Source organism: Cryptomeria japonica, chromosome 5, assembly GCF_030272615.1.
Source record: "Cryptomeria japonica chromosome 5, Sugi_1.0, whole genome shotgun sequence".
Taxonomy (NCBI): domain Eukaryota; kingdom Viridiplantae; phylum Streptophyta; class Pinopsida; order Cupressales; family Cupressaceae; genus Cryptomeria; species Cryptomeria japonica.
The window spans coordinates 418,209,967-418,232,750 of NC_081409.1; the positions used below are offsets into that span (position 1 = coordinate 418,209,967).

Here is a 22,784-nt window from a genome sequence, read left to right on the forward strand (position 1 = left end):
ATTTACAATATTGCCTTTATATGCACTTAGTATCCATCAGGCACTCTCAAATGACAAATCAAAATAGAGAATATTAAAGAAAATAATTGTAACAACTTACATTTCTGAGGATCAATTCCAAACTGTGACAAATCAACACGGCCAGTCCGAAGAACCTGCAGATTACAATGTAATAAATGGTTGTCAGAGATTCAAATACCTTGTATGAAACAAGCAAAGATCATTTTGACTTCCCAATATATAAGAACACTGCAAAGACCTTGTATGAAACAAGCAAAGATCATTTTGACTTCCCAATATATAAGAACACTGCAAAGACCTTGTATGAAACAAGCAAAGACCATACATGATTAAATGCCTCAACTTGCTGGCGGAACTGTGGGCTTTGAAGTAATTCCACAAATGCTTCACGAGTCCAGATACCCTGCCAGATGCTTGAATATAAAAAACTGTTCTACCAATTTCTGAATCAAACTCTCCTTGAAAAAGATGCTCAACTGCACCCTAATTTGACTAACCTCTGGTAAATAGGAGGTCAGTCGATCTTCCAGAGGGAAATGTTCCACCATCGGCAGAACTAATTCGGGCTTCAGAATATCTCCTAAACTTGGGCCTGTTCATGAAGCTTCTTTTATTGAGATAGGACATTCTAAATATTGCAAGAAATCTGTAATGTCCCCTACTTGATCTATTTCAATAGACTAAAATTGATTGATATTCTTCAATTAATTATTAAGAAGTTCTTATTTGTTTTCCTCATTAGACGATTAATTTCATGATTCATTGTTTTTAATATAGATATTAGACCCTGCTACTACTTCAGTTTAAGGGAGAAGGGTTTATGTATGTTACCAAAGCGCTTAGAGACCAAATACAATATGTTCCCTCAAAATTTACAGATTTAGACTATAAGTATACTAATAACATGATTTAGACTATGAGTATACTAATTTCTTATGTATTATGAATATGTATATGAAATTAAGTATGACTGTCATACATATTGCAGTCCATATTAATATATACTATTAATTCTGCATAAGAACATTATCAGGTTTCATATATTAAGCATACATTCTCAGCTCCTCCCCATGCATACCACCAAGAACAAAGATGTTACTGCCTGTAACTTAATAACAGTTCTGATCTTATCAATCAATGGTGATGTTATTGGATGCTTTGATTCCTTTCCTTTAAATCTCTCAATGTGAGGGAGAGGTCACACCTCTTCATCATGCATGCCCTTTGGCAAGAGACACACCCTTTCACCATTAGCACCTTTTGAAAGAGTGCAACTCTTCATTATTTCTGCCCTTTGGAAGGGACATAACCTTTTATAATCAGATCTGCACTTCTTATTTAAATTAGATCTGCACTTCTCATTTTTCAAATTCTTCCCCCCCCTCAAATGAGTTTCTCTTCTCTCTTTTATATCTCATGTTTGAGGAAGTCACAACTTATCATTTCATGCCTTTTGACCTTTCATTAACTTTAATCAAATTTTAATTATATTTAATTATATTTTTTTATATTTTAATTTTAATTTTTATATTTATTCTTTTGTATTTTAATTTTATTATTAATTATTATTAAATTATATTTCAAAGTAGGGACATTACAGTCCGCCCTTCCCAAATTTGTCTGTCCTCGAGCAATGTAAATTTTACTTTTCTCAAACTAAGTCATCTACCAATATGAATCAAAAACACAGAGCATACAAATGGATATATGCAAACACGGAGCATACACATATTGTTAAATTTCTTCTTATTAATTAGAATGGTTCATTGATTTATCTTTACCCTACAGGATGGCAAGATCATAGCTCTGATACCATTTGTAATGTCCCCTACTTGATCTATTTCAATATACTAAAATTGATTGATATTCTTCAATAAATTATTAACAAGTTCTTATTTATTTTCCTCATTAGATGATTAATTTCATGATTCATTGTTTTTAATATAGATATCAGACCCTGCTACTACTTTAGTTTAAGGGAGAAGGGTTTATGTATGTTACCAAAGCGCTTAGAAACCAAATACAATAGGTTCCCTCAAAGTTTACAGATCCAAGCCCTTACCTATCTTGGGTCCATACCCTCAAGGCTTATGGGTCGCTGATCCCCCACCCTATCATGGGACTTAACCAATTGCTTGGATTTAGACTACCCCTCTTTGGAACATCTCATTCCCATCTTCTTAAATACTGACAGTAATAACATGATTTAGACTATAAGTATACTAATTTCTTATGTATTATGAATATATATTTGAAATTAAGTATGATTGTCATACATATTGCAGTCCATATTAATATTACTATTAATTCTGCATGAAAACATTATCAGGTTTCATATATTAAGCATACATTCTCAGCTCATCCCCATGCATACCACCAAGAATAAAGATGTTACTGCCTGTAACTTAATAACAGTTCTGATCTTATCAATCCATGGTGATGTTATTGGATGCTTTGATTCCTTTCTTTTAAATCTCTCGATGTGAGGGAGAGGTCACCTCTTCATCATGCATGCCCTTTGGCACAAATTCTAAGGCGCGAATTTCGAGGTTTGGAAGAAACCCAAGGTCACACCTCTTCATCATGCATGCCCTTTGGCACGAATTATAAGGCACGAATTTCGAGGTTTGGAAGAAACCCAGAATTTAAAATTTTTTGCAAACTCAAAACCTGAAATTTTTCCTGAAAATAATCAGAAAAAAATAATAATTTGCAAAAAATAAAAAAATACCTCCTGATTTTTTGTAAAAAAAGAAGAAAAATATTGACGATTTTTTTTCCAAAAAAAACGCAAAAAAAATAGGGGCAGAAACCCTAGGTCGGATGTACAACATAAACAGCGCACGGAAAATGATGCATCCAGAAAAATTTGATGACGACCCAGTTGAGGTCTCGAAAAACCCACCAAGAATCTGCAACAAAAATAAAATTTCAACTTGAACTGAAGGGTCAAAACCCTAGTTGAAAATTGCAGAAACCCTAGGAAAATTTTCAATCTGCAAAAAAAACCTCCAGGTTGCAGGACCGAAAATCTCCAGGACCCTAAAAAAACATGAACTGCTGCCCAGCACAAAGAAATTCGCCCACGAACCAGGAACCCTCAAAAAGCCTTCAAAAAAGCAAAATCGTTCAAAAAAAATTTGGAAAATATTCCAAAAATAAGGCCATGAATTTTTATTAAAAAATTCGCCAAATTTTAAAGAATCCCATTGACCCGCTCTGATACCATGAAAAATAAATTGAATGAATGATTCAATAATCGGATGATTACATTGAAAGATATACACACGTATATATCGAGGCTACAAGAGGATGTTCTATAATTAGAACATAACGTTGAAGCAAAAGATTAAAGAGCTAAAAGCTAATTAACTAAAAAGAAAAAGCTAAATGCTAAATAAAGCTTAAAAGCTAATTAACTGTTCCACAGGGACGCCCCCCCCCCCCCTTTTGGCCGCATCCCCCCATAAGAAACGTCTCGGGGACGGGGACGCGACATCCCCCGCCGTCCTGCCACCACCACCCAAGCGCCGTCGGGACACCGAGATGTATAACTATATCAGCACCACCACCCCGCCACCCCCCCCCCGCTGCTGTCCCCCCCGCCGTCCCCAAACTTAGGCCCTTGGTCCCCCGTCCTGGAAACACGTGCCCTCGTCCCCCCATCCCCCAACGTCCGTGGAACACTGCTAAAAAGCTAAATGACCATTAAACAAGGAACTAAATATAGGTGACTAAAATATAATTAAATATTCTGACACTTTCACCATTAGCACCTTTTGAAAGAGTGCAACTCTTCATTATTTCTGCCCTTTGGAAGGGACATAACCTTTTATAATCAGATCTGCACTTCTTATTTAAATCAGATCTGCACTTCTCATTTTTCACATTCTCCCCCCCCCCCTCAAATGAGTTTCTCTTCTCCCTTTTATATCTCACGTTTGAGGAAGTCACAACTTATCATTTGACCTTTCATTAACTTTAATCAAATTTTAATTATATTTAATTATATTCTTTTATATTTTTATTTTAATTTTTATATTTATTCTTTTGTATTTTAATTTTCTTATTATTATTATTAAATTATATTTCAAAGTAGGGACATTAAAAAATCTAAAGCGAAATAAAAGGAAAGGCTAATTATTCTCAAATTTGTACCTGTATCTTGAACCCCTGCCAAGCTCATTTCTGCATTAGCAAACATGGTAATGAGAATAAATTTTGTATAATAACATACAGAATAATGCCTGCATACAGAATGTTGTTTATGAGACAATTAATTGGCAATAATACCTGATTGACCCAGATTACTTAAAATTCTCTGCAAATCTGAGAGTTGTACAGGTCCTGCAGTTGGGTTTACATTTCCAGTTAAAGCATCATTAGATAATGTGGATCCTTCTATATTTGTATCCCTGCAAGATAAAAAGATTAATCAATGCATTACAATTTACAATCACGAAAAAACTGCTGCCAGGATATCATAGGCTGAGGTTAAGCTTATTTGTATTTAAATCTTCAACAATGAGCATAGAAAACTAAATAAGGAATTGGAAACCTCAAAGACTCTTGAATGAGGCCAGGTAGAAAAATATAGTTTCCTTCATGGAACCAAGACTCTGAAAGATGAGGATTCTACTTAACACACATAATCTGTTTGCCTATGTTGACAATAAATTAAAAATTATTTACACCATTAAAACAGATGGTAATAATGTAACACAATGCCATAGATAAGCCTAACATCCTCAAACAATGAATAAAGCTCCTGAAATATAAGTAGCAGAGGAATCAATGGCTTCTTATATGACAGGTTGCATAACCTTTAAAATATATGAGACACGGAAACAGATTGAGACCTGGCCGTTACATGTATACAGTTCTATTTCTTGTTGATAAATGCACCAAGAGATCCAGGGTCTCTGACTATTTTCACTTGCTTACTTATCTGTGTGCTGAGAATATTAGCATGCAGATATGCAGACACAATAAATGCAGGAAAGTGCAACCCTCTAACCTACTGGAAGCAAAACAACTATAGCAACATGTGTATTGTTGAAGTGCAAGTTGCAGAGGTCTGTAACAAAATAAAAGATTTTAAAAGCTCAAAAAAAGCTGTAAAGTTTTGATAAGGGGCCTCCTTTAGCAACAGCACTGCCTACAGGCAATTTTTCTTGATAGCGTCACATCAGGCTCTTAAACTTCAGACCTATTCAAAACTGCAGAAACTGTGAAAAGATATTTGAAATATATTCTTGATAATCTTCGCAAACCTAAATTGACTCCCTAAAACCAAATCCGTTCTTTGTTTCGCTGAAAGTGGGATCACTTGTTTGCAGCTAAAACCAAAATAGTATGACACTGCTAAAACCAAATAATGTTTTCATTCTCTTGGATCATACAAATTTGTTTGTACTTGTGCTTATTTTTTCAGCCGAAGTTGCCACTCTGAATACTAATGAATCCTTTAAATGTTGAAAGACCTTTTTAGTTCATGACATCATGGCATAAATTTAGCTCAACTTTTCTTTGTTGAAAGGAATCAAGACTGACTTCTTGTAAATTTGTAATCAAGGCATGGTTACTTATATAGCATCACCATAAGGAGATTGCAAAGTTGCCATTAACCAAGTTACTCGACTCAAGTATGTTAGAAACTGACAGAGATAAAAAAAAAAATTTAAATGACAATGGAAAAAGTAGTACTAAAATTTCAAAAAAAGAGAATTGAGTTTGCTAGGGATGATTAGTATTCAGAACTTGTAAAGTGTATTTGTATCAATAATTGTTTACCTATTTATCATCACTCCACTCTTGCTTTAAATTGTGGACCTATGGCAACCAATGACAGAATATGGTGCCATGCTCCAAGTACTTTTAACAGCAGGCAGATCCCATAGTCTACTATTACCGGAATTGTTAATCTAAATATCAGTAAGCATCCAACATAGTTTATAAGCCAAACAGTATTCTAAGCTTGATGGCACAGTCCCCTGTGCATTAAATAAGAGATGAGGTGTTAACATTTACTATTAAGTATTAACCAGTTCGTAGACACTAAAAAATTGTCCAATGCCTGCACAGCGACATTTTACTAATTTTTCTGTCTCCACTAATTAAATAAGGAACTAACTACATTTTCCTATAATTAAATAATAATTTTAATTATTTATTTATAATTTCTTCTAGTCTTTTATTAAACAATTTTAATCATTTAACCTAACTATTCTTCCACAATTAAACATTTCTTTTAATCCATTACCCTAACTGATTATTCTTCTCTGACTGAATAATTATTTCTAATTATTGTCCAAGGGGTTGAGCTTAACTGGTTAAAACACTGGGTTCTCACTGTGGAGACCCGAGTTCAATTCCCAATAGGGATATCTAAAATGAATTCTAAGCTGTGACTCTTGACCTTCCATAAAAATGGGGAAGGTCTAGGGTCAATCTAATCAAACATAATAATAATAATAATAATTCAAAATACTGCGGCTTCGGCCTATTACCTACCCAAAAAAAAAAAAATTATTTCTAATTATTTAATCTATTTTCCTATCCTAATTTATTTAATTAGCTTTATGTGAGAGAAATAAATAAATTTAATTTATTTCTAACACCACTCATCAATCCAACATGCTAATTTTGCCCACACCCAACTCTTCCACCTTTCCACCTCTAACTCCCACTTACCAAATTCATTCCTCAATTATCTCCCCTCCCTCTCCACTTAACTCTTCCTCACGATCGATCTTTACCATTGATCTCCCAAAATCCAATTCAATCCTAGCCCTCCATCCAACTTGAATCCTCTATAAATTCAATCATCTTCTCGTTTTCAAATCCAGCCACTATCTTCCATGCTTTTTGAATTACCACCATCATTTTAAGCTTTAATATTTATGCTTTTTGCACTTAATAAATCTGTGAGCCATTTCGAATAGCTGAGAAGCACAATGAAGAATTTGTAAAATGGATCCAACGTTGCATTGGTTTGCATTTGATTTTATAGTTTGTTTGCATTCATATTTGTTTCCTTCATTGGTTTGATTAGCATCTTGCATGAAATTTGAGTTTATGGTTGCTCTTACATTTCCTTCATTTTGATGATTTGTCCTGGTTGACACAATTCATTGAAAAACAAAAACGAGCTTTCTCAATCTCTAAAAAGCACAATTGTTTGCATTTTTTTAATATTTGCCATAGTACAGCCAATTACAGCATCCAGTACAGTAGTAACATTACATCCAAGTCATAAAGGTCTCATTCTACAGCTGCATCTATTTATAATTATAATGATTGGTGAAAATCTGATTTGATTTGGTTGTTGCTATGCAATCACATCTTGACAATAATGTTTTCACAAATGTTTTTGAACTGTTATTTTTATTGAGTTGAATGGCATTCAGTTTGTTGGCATTGTATGATTTGAGAAAATTACCCCAAGTTAAACACTCATAAATCTGGAAGAAAATTAGATCCAAGTATACAACAGCCCTACGACATTACATTGGTATCAAAGCCATTGATCTTGCCAGCCTGCAGGGTTAAAGCTAACTTTTAATGCAATGCAATGGGAAATCAGAGAGGAAGATCTGCAGGTTCATTTGAAGATATATTTAAACCCATTCTATAGCGAATGTGCAAACAAATAGAACAATGTTTAAAAGATAGTGAGGCCCATATGAAAAGTATGCTTGGACAAATTTGTAGAAAAAAGGAAGCAAAAAGAACATTAAATTCAGAATCGCTAGACATCATTGAGCAAGAATAGAAGGAACCTAACTTACAGGTTGAAGGTAAAAATTCTTTGATAATATAAGTTGTTTTATTGACTTCTAATTATTGTGTATGTTAAAAAAATAATGATGAAGTCAAGGAGGAAAAGGCATCACTTGTTAAATGTGAAATGCCAAAGTTCAAGGAAGATGCACTAAATTATGCACTATCTTTTGAACTTCCAAATGGTGAGTCATTGATTGATTTTCAAAGAAATATTGTGGATGGAGATGCATTTGAAGGAAAGATTTTGTGTCACATCGATTGAAGTTGAGGGTATCTCCCAATTTCCTACTGTCAAATTTCATATTCATTGCTGCCTCTTATATCACTAAATTCTTGTCATCATGGGAAGCATGCGAAAAAGGGTGATAGAGTAAGGGTTACAACTCGCAATATAGGGCATGTGGACTCTGATTCAAGTTTGTGATGTTTTTTGCATATGGGATCCACGTGATCTTTTGAAGGTCAAAGTGAATAGACACATTAACACCACCATTGAGTTCTCCAACTCTTGCATTTGGGTTGAAAGAAGGTTTATGAGAGATCACATAGGACTGATTGAGCATCCTAACCATATTGTGAAACATCAAGGTTCAAAGTTCAAAGATCACTCCTGGGAGTTAAGTACCACACTTGGAAACAAGATTGTGGGTTATGGCCAAATGGGGATAGTCACCATAGGATGACTGATGTGGAAAGATGGTAAGAAAAATAAATATCAATTGAATGTTCAAGATTTTATGACAAGATTTTATGACTAAGCATGGTATAGTATCGTTGGAGTTAAGCTACATACAAGCTTGCCCCTTCTAGATGGGTGATCCTGAGTTCAAGAAGAATGAGACACTACAAATTCCTAACATCATGAGGGCAATGCAATTGGTCATCCTTTTGAGTGAACAATAGATATACCAAGATTTATATATCATGGGCCTTAGTGGGATCAGCAAAACATGGAGGTTGCATTGGAAGCGTTTAATGGGAGAGTTCACCATGGAGTTGGAATCCAAGATAGAACTTCAAGGCATTGAAGAAGGAGATGCGAGAGCTGCATTGGTTATGTGGATGGAAGTTCATTGGGTGACAATCACATATTTTTCTAAATGTGAGATGCTTGATCGAAATGGCGTTTGGTCTAATTTGGACATGTTCAACATTACACTTCTAAGGTGGCCACCAAAGGGGATAAGAGTTGATTGGAACATTTTTATTGAGGAACACCAATTTGACATAGCTAGGACGAGTATCAGTTGCAATAGACATGATCTAAGGACTGTTTTGAGTATGGTTCCAAATTTTAGATCTGTTGTCTTCAACATTTCCAGCACTTCCTACACTTTCCTTGCAGCCAAAAGAAGAATTTTCAGTCACAAGGTGGAGGAGTTTCCAGCTCATTATCAGTATTGAATTATTTGCAACTAGTACAAGGTTGGTTCCCACAACAACATTTCTGAATCCGAGCAAAGAAATACAGTGTTACAGCCATTGAATGTTGTTTCTACTGATAACTTTGATAATTTCATGTTTTGAACTAATGCTATCTTCCATGAACAGCTATCAACAAAATAAATAAAATATTTAAATGATGACTTAATAATAAATTAATTTAATTAAATAATAATATAATAAAGTATTATGATAATATCACTTTATTAAATGTATTTCTCCAGCAAGTCTGCCTATCTTCAGATTCTTCATGGAAGTCTTTATAAAGGGGTTCCTGATGATGTATTGAGCATTCTTTTGATTTGATAAATGGTTTATGATGTCTGGGGACAAAAACCTTCAGGAGTGATACGAGAGCTGGACGAAAACCTGGTTCTCCAACGGGTGGATTTGTGATGGAGTTCACAACTGTGCCAAATTTGTGAAGTCTCCATTGGACACAAATTTGTAAGGATTAAGATCTTTCCTGAAATGAAGCTGTATATATTTATTTGCTAGCAGTGAATAAGGTTATTATATTCAGAATATTTGTGCTGTTCTTTTTTTAAGAGTCCGACAAAGGGGAATATTTGATAGCTGTTGATAATCTAATATTAGCATTGGCGGCTAAAGCTACTGTGCAGAAAGTCCTAATTGTGCCAGGCCATAATCATTTAAGATAGAAAATATTTACCGAGGATTATATGATATGAAGGGCAATCATTCTGGATGCAGCTATTAGGAAGGTCGGTGATCATTCATTATAGCCGTTTATCAATCAATAGAAAAAATAAAATACATCAGGCTATACTTTGGGATAGCCGTGAGTAGTAAGATAAATATTTCGATGTGAACCCTTGTATCAGAAGCAAGTAGATTGGCATTGCAGTTGTAGCAGCTAGGCAGAAGACACTAATTGTGGCTTTCCAGAATTGCCGTAAGGGAGAAATATTATTATCAAGGGAGCGCATCCACACGCTCGCCACAATAGTCAGATGATTTAATTGCCGCATTACATCGAAGACCTTTGCCGTGAATCCTTGTTGTTTGTTTTCCACAAATCCTCTTGGACTGTGTGCTCAGGGAATAATTCAATGAAAATGAGAATGATATGTTGTCTAGATTATTGAATGTCTCTCTGATTCCTATTAACCTAGTTGTTGTCGGGAGTAATCTGAACTGTTAATCTGATTTTTCATTCATAAGAATATTGTTATCATAAGCTGGTATCTTTCAGGATTGCTACTGTCATCATTTCCAGCCATTTCATAGCATCATTTGCAGCCAAATGGGTGTTCTCAAATGTAGGATTGAGCAATTTTCAGTTTTATGTGGCTGTTGGACATTTAATCAACTTTTGTATGGGTGCTTCAAACCGCTATATTTCTGTTTTTTATAGGGTTTGGCAACTGCTGTAGCAAATTCTGATTTTAATTGCTGTCCGTGGTACAGACTTACAGTGATAAGATGAGAAGTTCACATGAAAGCTAGGGTAACACCCTAAGTCACAAGGTTCAAATTCAAATTCGAATTCGGCAACAATGAAATTCGGCAAAGTAAAAATTTGGAAAAAAATTCGACATTAAATTCGACTAATATAAATAAATAATTTTATAAAATTACTAAAATAAATAAACTTTAATATATTAACTTTTATATTTTATATATATTAATAATAAAAAATATATTTTAAAATATTAAGTTTTAATCTATAACATTAATATATTAAAGAAGAAAAAACAAAACAAAATTAAACAATATTACAATATTATATGTTTTAATATGTTAAATTTTATAAAAAAATAAAAAATAGGGTCATTTTAATAACCACCCATTCACGATGATTCCTTGAGGACAAATAAATAAAATATATTCAACAGTTAGAATATATTAGTAGTCCCCTTTTAATAGCGTGGGTTTTAGTTAACAGACGAGAAGAGCTGCTCGACCGACGGGAAGACCTGCTCACGGATACCTGTTCGATGGTTGTAAGCGTCGTCCATCTCGTTCCATCCTCCATTCTAGTGATGTGCCACACTTCGGCTTCACATAGGAGCTATTGCCATGACCTCCCCGCCATGATCTCCTCAGTGGTTCATACAGGAGCTATGTCTGTTTGATCACTAGTATAGAATCATTGCCCTAGGTTTCGAATATTCACTGCATTTTAAAAATATTTTTCAATAAACAAACTTCAATGCCTTCTCCATACGAATTTGGGTGAACTTAAACGGATTTTTAATATGTTTATGAAATTCACCGAATTTCAAATTTCTACCTTGAAATTTGGCGAATTATGTGATACAGGTAACTATTAGAATATTTAATTATATTTTAGTCACCTATATTTAGTTCCTTGTTTAATGGTCATTTAGCTTTTTAGTTAATTAGCTTTTAAGCTTTATTTAGCATTTAGCTTTTTCTTTTTAGTTAATTAGCTTTTAAGCTTAATTTAGCTTTCACGCTTAACTTAGCGTTTAGCTCTTTAATCTTTTACTTTAACGTTATGTTCTAATTATAGAACATCGTCTTGTAACCTCTATATATACATGTGTATATCGTTCAATGTAATCATCCGATTATTGAATCATTCATTCAATTTATTTTTCATGGTATTGTTGTTTGTAATTAGGGATGACGGATTCCAATTGCCCTAGGCGACATTGGAATCCGCCTAAGGGTCTGGTCCCTCCCTTTAGCGTGTAGGGTTGGGCCCTATACCTCACGGCACACCTTAAAGAACCCACACTACTCCACGCCACATGCAAAGGTCCAACCCTATATAGAATGCATTTTGGATTAAAGGGAAAAGAATATAAATTAAAAGGATAAGCCGACATGAACACAAGTCGACATACATGGACAATGCATCATATAAATAAAGACACTTCTCACCTCAATAACACACATTGATCTTTCATTTTATCCTATGCGAAAATATATGTTTCTGCTAAATGCGAGTTAAAGGAGGAATGTTATATCTGCCATTACAGCGAACTACATCTGCTAGTGAAAGTGTGAAATTCATTCATGAGAAAAGCGAACTGAGGTTGGAGGAGAGCAAACTGAAGTTGCAGTCCATCAAAGAGCAGACTTCACATATCACAGACCTAGGGTTTGAACCTGATTGCTGTTGGAAGGGTTAAAGGTGCAGATGTGACTACTTGATGCTTGTGAAAGTGTGATCTTGTGGAAGACATTATCAGTCCTAAATGCAATCACCTTCAAGCACATGAGATAAGTGTTGTAAACCTTCATATGAATATAATTCATAATCAGATTTGAGATCTTTTCAGGCTGGGTTTTTCCTCCTAGGAGGTTTTCCCAAGGTAACCGTGTCTTGTTCTTATTTTGTTCCCTTCTTTGTTATGCTTAAATCTGGAAAACTACAAACCCTTCATTTAAATCAATTTAGTTAATAATTAAATTCTGATTTTCTGAGTTTAGATTAATCTGAAGGTGTTAAAATCAACATGGTATCAGAGCTATAGGCTAGATCTACTTTTAGTTTTCAGAATTTAGTACTCCTTTATTTCCAGATTGTTGTCTATTCACGGGTCAGGTCAATGGGGCTGAAAGTTGAAGATAGGCTTGATGGGAATCTAAATTTTACTGCATGGAAGGTTCAAATCAGGTTGGCTCTAGAGGAAGAAGATCTTCTTCAATTCATAAAAGCGAAAGAGCTAACTAAACCTACGGATGCAACTGAGCTAAAACAATTCAAAAAGGATGTTGTCAAGGCCAGAAAGATTCTCATTGATTCAATTAAAGACCACCTAGTCACCTCCATTGCCTCATTCACTACTGCAAGGGAAATGTTCAGCCATCTACAAGGTACATATAAAATTAACAATCTCAGTAGGGCAATTACTTTAAGACGGCAACTACTTAATAACAAAATGGCAAAAGAAGATTATGTTATTTCCTACTTTATGAGAATTTCAGAACTAAAGAATCAGCTAGGTTTAATTGGACATAACATGGAAGACAAAGACCTTGTCGTGATTGCCCAAACCTCCTCTGATGATGTTCAATCATCAGCCTGGTACATTGACTCTGGAGCCTCTCGACATTTCACACATCGTCGGGATTGGTTTACAGAGTACATGCCTTTCACTGATCCAATGATCTTTGGTGGAGGCGAAGAGTATACTGTTGTCGGCAAGGGCAACGTTCAAATTTCATCTGGTGGGAGGGATTTAATATTCCTCAATGTATACTTTGTACCTGGTATGAAGCTCAATCTACTGTCAGTCAGTCAGATTATGCAGCATTCACCACAGCTGGATATCGTCTTGGGTTGCACAAGTGCAGCATTGTTGACAGGGAGACTCGCACTACAGTTGCAGTTGGTATTGAGAATAATGGTCTTTATAGACTTGTTGATTCTCCTGGCTCTCAGGAGCTCGCCATGGCAGCTAGGAGTACTTCCATCAACACTCTTTGGCATCAGCGATATGGGCATCTCAATGTCCACTATCTCTCTCAGTTGGTTCGAGAGGATCTAGTCGTAGGATTACCTGAGATTCAAACTCAGAATCATAGAGTTTGTGGAGCGTGTCAAGCTGGAAAGCAGCATAGGACTCTGTTTTTAGATGGAGACGCTTGGACAGCATCCAAGGTCTTGCAACTCGTTCATGCAAACATCTGTGGTCCCATGAACACTCCATCAGTCACTGGATGCAGGTATTTTCTATTATTTGTTGATGATTTCAACAGACGCATGTGGGTTTATTTTCTTAAGCAGAAATCAGAGGTGTTCACCATGTTTCAAACGTTTAAGGCCTTAGTGGAAAAAGAGTCTAGCTGTCAAATAGTCACTCTTCGGTCCGACAATGGAAGGGAATTTTGTTCTACAAAGTTCACCAACTTTTGTGCATCACATGGCATTAAACATCAGCTTACCACACCTTACACCCCAAGGCAGAACAGTGTTGTTGAGCGCAAGAACCGTACAGTCACCAAGATGGCTTGGTCTATGTTGGAGCATAGAAATGTTCCAAAACCCTTTTGGGCAGAAGAGGTCTTCACTGCAGTCTACCTTCTGAACCGGTCTCCCACAAAGGTCGTTAAGAAGATGACTCCAGCGGAAGCTTGGTCTAGCAGGAAGCCCAAAATCAGTCATTTGAAAGTTTTTGGCTCTACAGCTTATGTTTGGATTCCAAATGCCACACGCACCAAACTGGATCCAAAGAGTCAAAAATTGATGTTCATCGGCTACAGTGACAACCACAAGGCATATCGGCTGGTTGATATAGACACTAATCACCTCATATTCAGTCGAGATGTCGTATTTGATGAAGAAAGAGGGCCTTTTCAGCCTTCCTCTCCTGATTTGAGCACTAAGGATCACCCTCCAAAGGCTGTAAGTATGGGTGTTCGTCTTCCCTTAGCTCCACCTGATGGGAGGGATTTAGTTGACTCTGAAGTTGTGGGGTCCCCCAAGCATGACATTGCACCCCCTAACTTTCCTCGGGATCTTCTCGATCCACATCCAGAGAAGCTTGCTCCAGATATTCCAGGCACTCTTCATCCTGCAGTAGATGTTGGTACTTCTACTATCCCGCCTAAGTGGTGGGCCAAGACCATTTGGGATCTTCATGATGATGAGCTCCTTGAGGGTAGATTAGTTACAAGTAAGAGCAAGCAACACACAGTTAATTTTGCTCTTATGGCCAACATTCACAATATTTATGAGCCTCAAACATATACAGAGGCTAAAGGTGTACTTGAATGGGAAAAGGCTATGGCAGCGCAGCAACATAGTCTTTTGAAAAACAACACTTGGGTATTGTCCGATCTTCCTCCAAGAAAGAAGCCCATTGGCTGCAAATGGGTGTTTAAAGTCAAGTATAAAGCTGATGGGAGCCTTGATAAGTACAAGACTCTGTTGGTGGCAAAAGAGTTTTCACAAAAGGAGGGCATCGACTATGAGGAGACATTTGCTCCCACAACCAAGATGAGTACCATTAGGCTTGTCCTCACTCTCTCAAGTCAATTTGGATGGAAAGTCCATCAAATGGACGTCAAGAGTGCCTTTCTCAATGGTGATTTGCAAGAAGAAGTCTACATGACGCAGCCTCCAGGTTTCAAAGTTGCCGGTAAGGAACACCAAGTATGTAGACTAGTCAAAGCACTTTATGGCCTCAAACAGGCTCCTCGTGCATGGTACATCAAAATTGATAAGTACTTGATTGATCAAGGCTTTTAGAGGAGTCCTTCAGATCCCAATTTGTATGTCAAACATACTAGTGATGATATTCTATTTCTAATAGTCTATGTTGATGATCTCATCATTACTGGAAATGCAGCACATCTGATCATGCACAGAATTTGTGTCAGCATTTTGATATGACAGATTTGGGACTTCTCCATTATTGTCTCGGTGTAGAGGTTTGGCATATTGATAGCCACATACTCATTTCTCAGTCAAAGTATGCCAAGAGCCTACTAGATAAGTTTTGAATGCAAGATTGTAAACTTGCATCTACACCTATGGAGATAGGGCTCAAATTATTAGCCAAATCAGATTCACCTGTAGTGGATGAGTCTTCATTCAGGCAACTAGTGGGCAGCCTCATCTATCTCACCGCCACTAGACCTGACATCAGTTATGCTGTGAGCTATATTTCTCGCTTCATGTCAGCCCCAAAAGTTGTTGGGTTGCAATGAAGCGTGTGCTTAGATATAGGGCACTCCTGATTTTGGCATCCTGTACAGCAGAAGCAAAGATCCTAGGCTGGTTGGTTTCACAGACTCGGATTGGGCAGGTTGTGTTGATGACAGAAAGTCAACTTCTGGGTATGTTTTCGGCTTGGGTACAGGTGCAGTCACGTGGACCAGCAACAAGCAATAGCTCTTTCCTCGACCGAAGCAAAGTATCGGGGAACTGTTAAGGCAGCATGTGAGGCAATTTGGCTATGTAGGATGCTTGCAGACGTGCAAATGTCTCAACCAGGTCCTACTCCCTTGTTTTGTGATAATCAAGGGGTTCTAAAATTAGCCAAAAATCCAGTCTTACATGAGCGGACAAAGCATGTGGAGCTTCAGTGTCATTTCATCCGCCAGCATGTTGAAGATGGATCAGTGATACTGCAGTACATTCCTACAGAAGATCAAACTGCAGATATCCTCACCAAGTCCTTGAGCCCGGCAAAGTTTCTCAAATTTAGAGGGCAGCTTGGTGTGATAAATAGCATGACCATTAAGGGAGGGTATTAGAATATTTAATTATATTTTAGTCACCTATATTTAGTTCCTTGTTTAATGGTCATTTAGCTTTTTAGTTAATTAGCTTTTAAGCTTTATTTAGCATTTAGCTTTTTCTTTTTAGTTAATTAGCTTTTAAGCTTTATTTAGCATTTAGCTTTTTTCTTTTTAGTTAATTAGCTTTTAAGCTTAATTTAGCTTTCACGCTTAATTTAGCTTTCACGCTCTTTAATCTTTTACTTTGACGTTATGTTCTAATTATAGAACATCGTATTGTAACCTCTATATATACGTGTGTATATGGTTCAATGTAATCATCCGATTATTGAATCATTCATTCAATTTATTTTTCAGTAACACCACATGAACATTGGGACATTTATGCAAAATATCATCAATAAGATAGGAGAGAGATGAGTGACAATGAAGGGTTATTGTCATATGAAAGAGGACGCACTCCCAGGACAGCTTTGGACCTACTTTCTAGCCCTAAATCTACTGCCATCATTGTTATCAGCCACTCCATCACTCCAGTGGCACTCACACAAGTTGTTTTGCAAAGATTCCCAACCAGGATAGAGTATATTCCAGTTGGTGACAGCCAATGAATAGTTTTCAATCCGTTTATGGCTACCCATTGCTTCTATATTGATCACGTGGCCAGATTTTAAATGGGTTTGTTTGTGTCATTATTGCAGCTGTGCATCGTTTCTATATTGCTGGTCTCAATGTTTTCAGTCATGAACAGCTGTACAATGATACAAATCGAGAGGATTTCCTTGCATGGAAATGTTAGTGGAGGGTTTCCGCTTTCCATTATTGAAGACAATCATCCCAACCATCCTAGTTCTGATTTGCATGGAATTCCGAGTAGCTTGTCGCTGTTATGGCTTGTTTCCAGCTTTCACGCAATCTAATTTGCATCACACTTTGGAGGGAGCACCTTATAGCGATATTATGGGAACCATTGAAGCCTATGGATATACTCATGAAGCAAGTGTTTGGGTTAGTTCATCCCATGAGATGATCTCGTGGGGACAACTGGAACAAGGTGGTAAGTTTTTAGAGCAGTCCTTGGCCTTAAAAGAGTATAGTTGGCTTCATCGAGGGGGAGTTTGTAGGTGTGAGAATCAGATGGAATAGACTCCATAATGATTCTTGGCAGGGTTTGTACCACTTGACAGATGTGGGGCTTGGATGTTATAAGCAAGGTGGCAGATTGCTCTTGGTGAATCACTACTATTGATGCATCCATGCATGCATGACTTTCTTCAGCAGATGTTTATGGATGATAGGTATAGAGAAGCTAATAAGACCCATGATGTTGTTTATGCAAGTAGCTTTCTTCACTGGAAGTCATTTATGGATGATGGGTACAGGGAAGTGTTGTGACGTTTTCACACATCGCCCCATTGCAAATGGGGACCCATGTTTTTTTGCTCATTTTGTTCGTTTTCGCTTTGCTTTTTCTAGGGTTTTGTTAGTTTGTTAGTTGTCTGGATTTAGGGTCAAGCCTTAGGGTTCTAATTACCGTCTTTTCGGACCAAAATCCAGTCGTTTTTTAGGGCTTTTGAGTTTCCTTTTCTAGAATGCAAATTTTGAATGAAATGAATTCGCCAGAATGGTCTAATTTTCAATTGGAATGTTGATGCAGAGCTTAAATTTGTCTAAGTGTTGAAGATGAAATGTGAATTTTTGTCCAATTGAATATTTTTGACCAAATTTTGACTTTTTTGAATTTTGATCCTAGGCATTTCAAATGATTTGTTTTCGCCTTGTGAAGTGATAAAATGTGTAAAATCATGATATTTTGGCCTGTAGGAGCAAAATCGCTCCTGTCCCTCAGTGAAGGACAGGAGCTCAATCTCAAATATCTCATCATTCTTGCAGAGTCCAGACAAATTTTACGTTTGAAGTGATGGAGAACGGCGAGATCTTTCCATTGAATATAAATTGAAGATTTTCATGAGCACAGAAATGCCTCCAGGAGGAAAATCGCTCCTGTCCCTCAGTGAAGGACCGGAGCTACAATTCAAATTTCGTCTTGTCCTTGCAAGATTTTGAAAGATTAATGATTTGAGGACGTCCGAAGGAAGATACTTTGCCAAATGAATATAATTTGATATGCAAAAACGAAGGAGAATGACCTATATTGACCATATCGCTCCTGTCCCTCTCCAAGGGACCAGGGCGAGGTACCTTGTAGCTCTCGTCCCTCTCCCAGGGACCAGAGCGATTTCCTTCATTTTGCAAAATCCAGACAAAGGTCAAGGCAAGTTTACGTTCAAAAACAAGGAAAAACATGAGATAAATGCGTTGAATATAAATTGAAGATTTTTGGGACGTCCATAACAGTGCTAATTGCCTAAATCGCTCCTGTCCCTCAGTGAAGGACCGGAGCTACAAATCCAATTTTGCTTTGTCCTTGCAAGATTTTAACGTCTTGACGATGTGAGAAGGTCCAAAGAGGTACATTTTATCAAATGAATATAACTTGAAGTGCTGTCGGGGAAATCAATAGGGTGGCAAGTCCGGCTTGAGTGAGGCCCTGATCCTGAAATTTGGCTAAGTCTGGAAACTGAAAAAACCTCCAAAAACTAGATTTTGCAATATAACTCCTGGAGGTCTGAAACCACTCTCAAACATCCTGAAAGTATATATGGAATATAACTTAAAGTATAAGAAAGAAGAAACATAGAAGGAAATGTCACTTATACTTAAATGTTATATTCCATTAAAATTGTCCTGATTGAGAGTGCGAAAAGTCAAATTTCGCTCGTGTCCTTCTCCAAGGGTCCAGAGCGAAATGCGCTCGTGTCCCTCTCCAAGGGACCAAGGCGAATCGCTCGTGTCCCTCACCAAGGGACCAGAGCGAAAATGCTTAGTTGAGCCATTCCTGACCTTGTTTGGACGAATCGAGACATCAAAGGCATGGTGAAGGACGAAATGAGCATGATAGAACATCCAGACTTGATCAAAAAACAATGAAATGATGAAGTTTTGCCTAGAGGGTCAAATTCGCTCCTGTCCCTCACTGAAGGACCAGAGCGAAGTTCTTCATAAGGTACGATCTGGGCAAAGATCAAGCAAATTTTATGTTCGAAGGCAAGAAAGGAGGTCAATCGAACCCGTTGAAGACAAATTGAAGATTATCAAACGTCAACAAAGGACCAAAATGCTTAAGTTCGCTCCTGTCCCTCAGGAAGGGACCAGAGCGATTTTTGTTGTAGATGATTTTCTCGCCAAATTTCAACCGATCTCAAGGCATGAATGAATGAAAGGAGGCATTGCGAATCCGTTGAATATAATTTTCGAAGGTGATGAAGTGAAATGAGGCCCACAAGAGCAAAATCGCTCCTGTCCCTCAGTCAGGGACCAGGGCGATGAGGTACGTATCTTCCCACTTTTTCATTTTTGGGCGCTAAACAAACATTTTTTAAATTTATTTAAATGCTAGAAAAAAATCGATATTTAATTAAAAGCATTTAAATAGCGCATGGTATGTATTTATTAATTATTTTTTGCCTTTGTAAAAAATCGAAATTTATTAATTAAAAATAAAGGCATTTAATAATTAATTATTAATTTAATAAAAATCAAAAGGGAGCGCTTGGGTTTATTTTGTCAAGGTCGGCCTTTATTATTTAATTAAAAATCGTTTAAAATTGCTTTATTTCACAAAAGTCGGCCTTAGGGTGAATGATGAGAGGCGCTTATATAAGGGAGGTGAAAGATTTTTATTTTCACATTATCATTTTTATCATCTCAAGTGCGATTTAAGGAAGACAAAGGGAGAAGTGCGAAGTTGTGTTCAAGGAGGTGCGAATTTATATCCAAAGGAAGGCGTTAGTACTATCCAAAGAAATGCGAACTTGTCCAAGGCATTGGAGATCACGTCAAGGACATATCAAAGATGGCGAAATTGCTAACTTGAAGAGGAGATCACGTCCAAGACTTGAAGGGTGGCGAAGTTGATAAGAGGAACGTTCTTTTGAAGATCACATCAAGACTATCGAATTTCAAATTTTGCCTAGGCGAATTCCTTTATTTTGCATTCTAGAGTTAAGCTCTCAAAGAGGTATGACGATATGGATTTATTGTTTTAATTTCGAACGTTGATCGTCATTTCCTTAATTTTGGATTTTGAAATTTTGTTTTGCCTTAGCTCAGTTGTTTTTAGGAAATGATTAATAAAGGACTTATCATTAAGTTTCCTAAAATTTGCTCTCTAATTTATGTTATGTATTGCAAAATCATGTTACTAATTTTGAAATGTTGTGTAGGCATCAAATGGAGGTCTCTTCAAGGAAAATCAAGCCGGATCAAGGACGGTCTTCGCCAGGACGGTCTTCGCCAGGACGATCAAGCCAAGACAAGGGCGACCTCTTCCAATCCAGCGTTCCAAGGCGAGGTACATCATCTTCCTGTACATCAAGGACGCAAGGAGTTAGAACAAGGGCTCGTTGAAGAAGCAAAATAGATCCAGAGGAATTAATTAAAGCAAGTTTCTCAACGATATCAAGATGAATATCTAGCAAGCTTCAAGTGTCAGATGAGGTGGCATCCCAGTCATCACTCCTCCAGTCAGTGAAGTCCACCTCAGCATGTCCAGATTCAATGTACTTAACTCATGGAAGGTGGCACGAACTTCGATGTACCTACCCCGGCTATCCATTGGTCGATTTTTCTAGAAGGGACATGTGTCCAAGCAATACAATTTTATCATTGGTCAAGCATTAAATGTTATGTAATGGTTGTAACAAACCCTAATTAGGGTTTTTCATTGTAAAATCTTGGCCATTGATCTTGAATTGATCTAAGCCATCAAATTGTATTGTGGGCACTATATAAGCCCAGGCATTTCATTTGGTAAAAAAAAAGGGATTTTAGATAGAATTAGAGAGAGTTGTAAATAGTTGGAAGAGTTAGAATATAGTTGATAGAATAGCAATTAGAGTAGAATAGGAGGACAAGGCAAGAAATTGTTGCCATTGATTGTAAACAAACTCCATTTTCATTGAAGTAATGGTGAAATATGTCGTTTTCTTGCAATTTGCATGGTTTCTTGTTGAAGTCTTCAATCTTAGATGGTAGATAATTAGATGAATGGAGGAAGTGTGATTGATTGATGGTGGAATTCGTACATCCATACTACTAGCAGTTTGTTGATTGCAGACTTGCCTTGCGTAGTCAACTGGAATCGTTCAGCCTAAGCTCAATTTCAATTTGTCGCCTCTTCATTGATATGCATCAACTTGGATGGTATCTATGCCTGCGGTGATGATTTGAACATCATAAAGCTTCCCATAGAAGATCGCACTAGTCTTGTGTAGATGTTCCATTGATGTCAAAACAAGACCTAGTTAGAGTTTCATCAAAAAAATCAAATCATTGCTCCTACATTCTTAGTATTAGGATTAGATCCTCTCTTCGCCCTTATCCTTTTTCCATTTTTTAATCTAAGTTAGTAAGAGCCTGTGTCCAGCAAAGCAGATCGGAAGTTCAATGTAAGTCCCCTTGTGATTCCAGCAAATCACATCATACCACTGGAGCTTGTCCACACGTGGAGACCCCACTAAAAGAACCTTGGAGTCTACCTAACTGATCCTTTACGCGAATCTTCAGCAGTTAGAGACTATTTTCTCAAGAGAGGATAAGATGCCTTTAGGTATTTTATTCTGTGTATGATGGTGTACAAAATACACGTCAACAGGAAGCTAACCAATAAGAGATACACGTTCAAATTCTGGAAGGTAATGCCCAATTCAGACCCAGTGCACATTGTTGTGGAGGATTTGGACGCAGTTTCAGATCCAAAATACATTTTTGAGGAAGATTAGAGGCAGTTTCAGACCCAGCACACATTGTTGAGGAATATTTGGAGGCAGTTTCAGACCCAGTGCACGTTATTGTGGAAGATTGGAGGCTGTTTTGAAGGTGATTCCAATAGCTTGACCCTGCCACTAGCATACCAACCCCAGCACCATCCATTGTGGAGGAAATTAGGTAGTTTTGGAAGTGATAAAGGAAATTTGACCCAGTTGCCAGCATATCGGACCTATAGCAGGTCTTTGTGGAGGACATTTGGAGGCAATGTCAGGTGTTTTTAACCCTAGACAGCAAGAGAGCCAGGTAGCCAAATCTGATCTGAGTTGTTCATTCCATCAAATAGGAGTAGAGGCAGAAGCTGTCATGATTTGTGTATGGTTTTTATTAATTGTGTTGGAATAACAAATATCCAATCACAAAACCTGGATCAGAAAATTAGGGCGGCAGTGGATCATTCCAGTGGTATCAGGCTAATTGTGTTTTACTTTTAACTGGTAAACTAGGAGTTAAACATACTT

The 22,784-nt window shown here is 37.0% G+C and overlaps 1 protein-coding gene across 1 annotated transcript in view; it reads right to left on the bottom strand.

Moving 5' to 3' along the window:
- Positions 1 to 22,784, bottom strand: part of LOC131028173 (26S proteasome regulatory subunit RPN13) — a 28,527-nt gene that overhangs the window by 466 nt on the left and 5,277 nt on the right. Inside the window, exons 10-14 of the mRNA XM_057958408.2 lie at positions 4,315 to 4,436; positions 4,180 to 4,209; positions 519 to 613; positions 347 to 424; positions 101 to 155 (exon numbers count right to left, since the gene is read on the bottom strand). Coding sequence (XP_057814391.1) covers positions 101 to 155; positions 347 to 424; positions 519 to 613; positions 4,180 to 4,209; positions 4,315 to 4,436 — 380 coding nt within the window. The remainder of the gene's footprint in view (positions 1 to 100; positions 156 to 346; positions 425 to 518; positions 614 to 4,179; positions 4,210 to 4,314; positions 4,437 to 22,784) is intronic.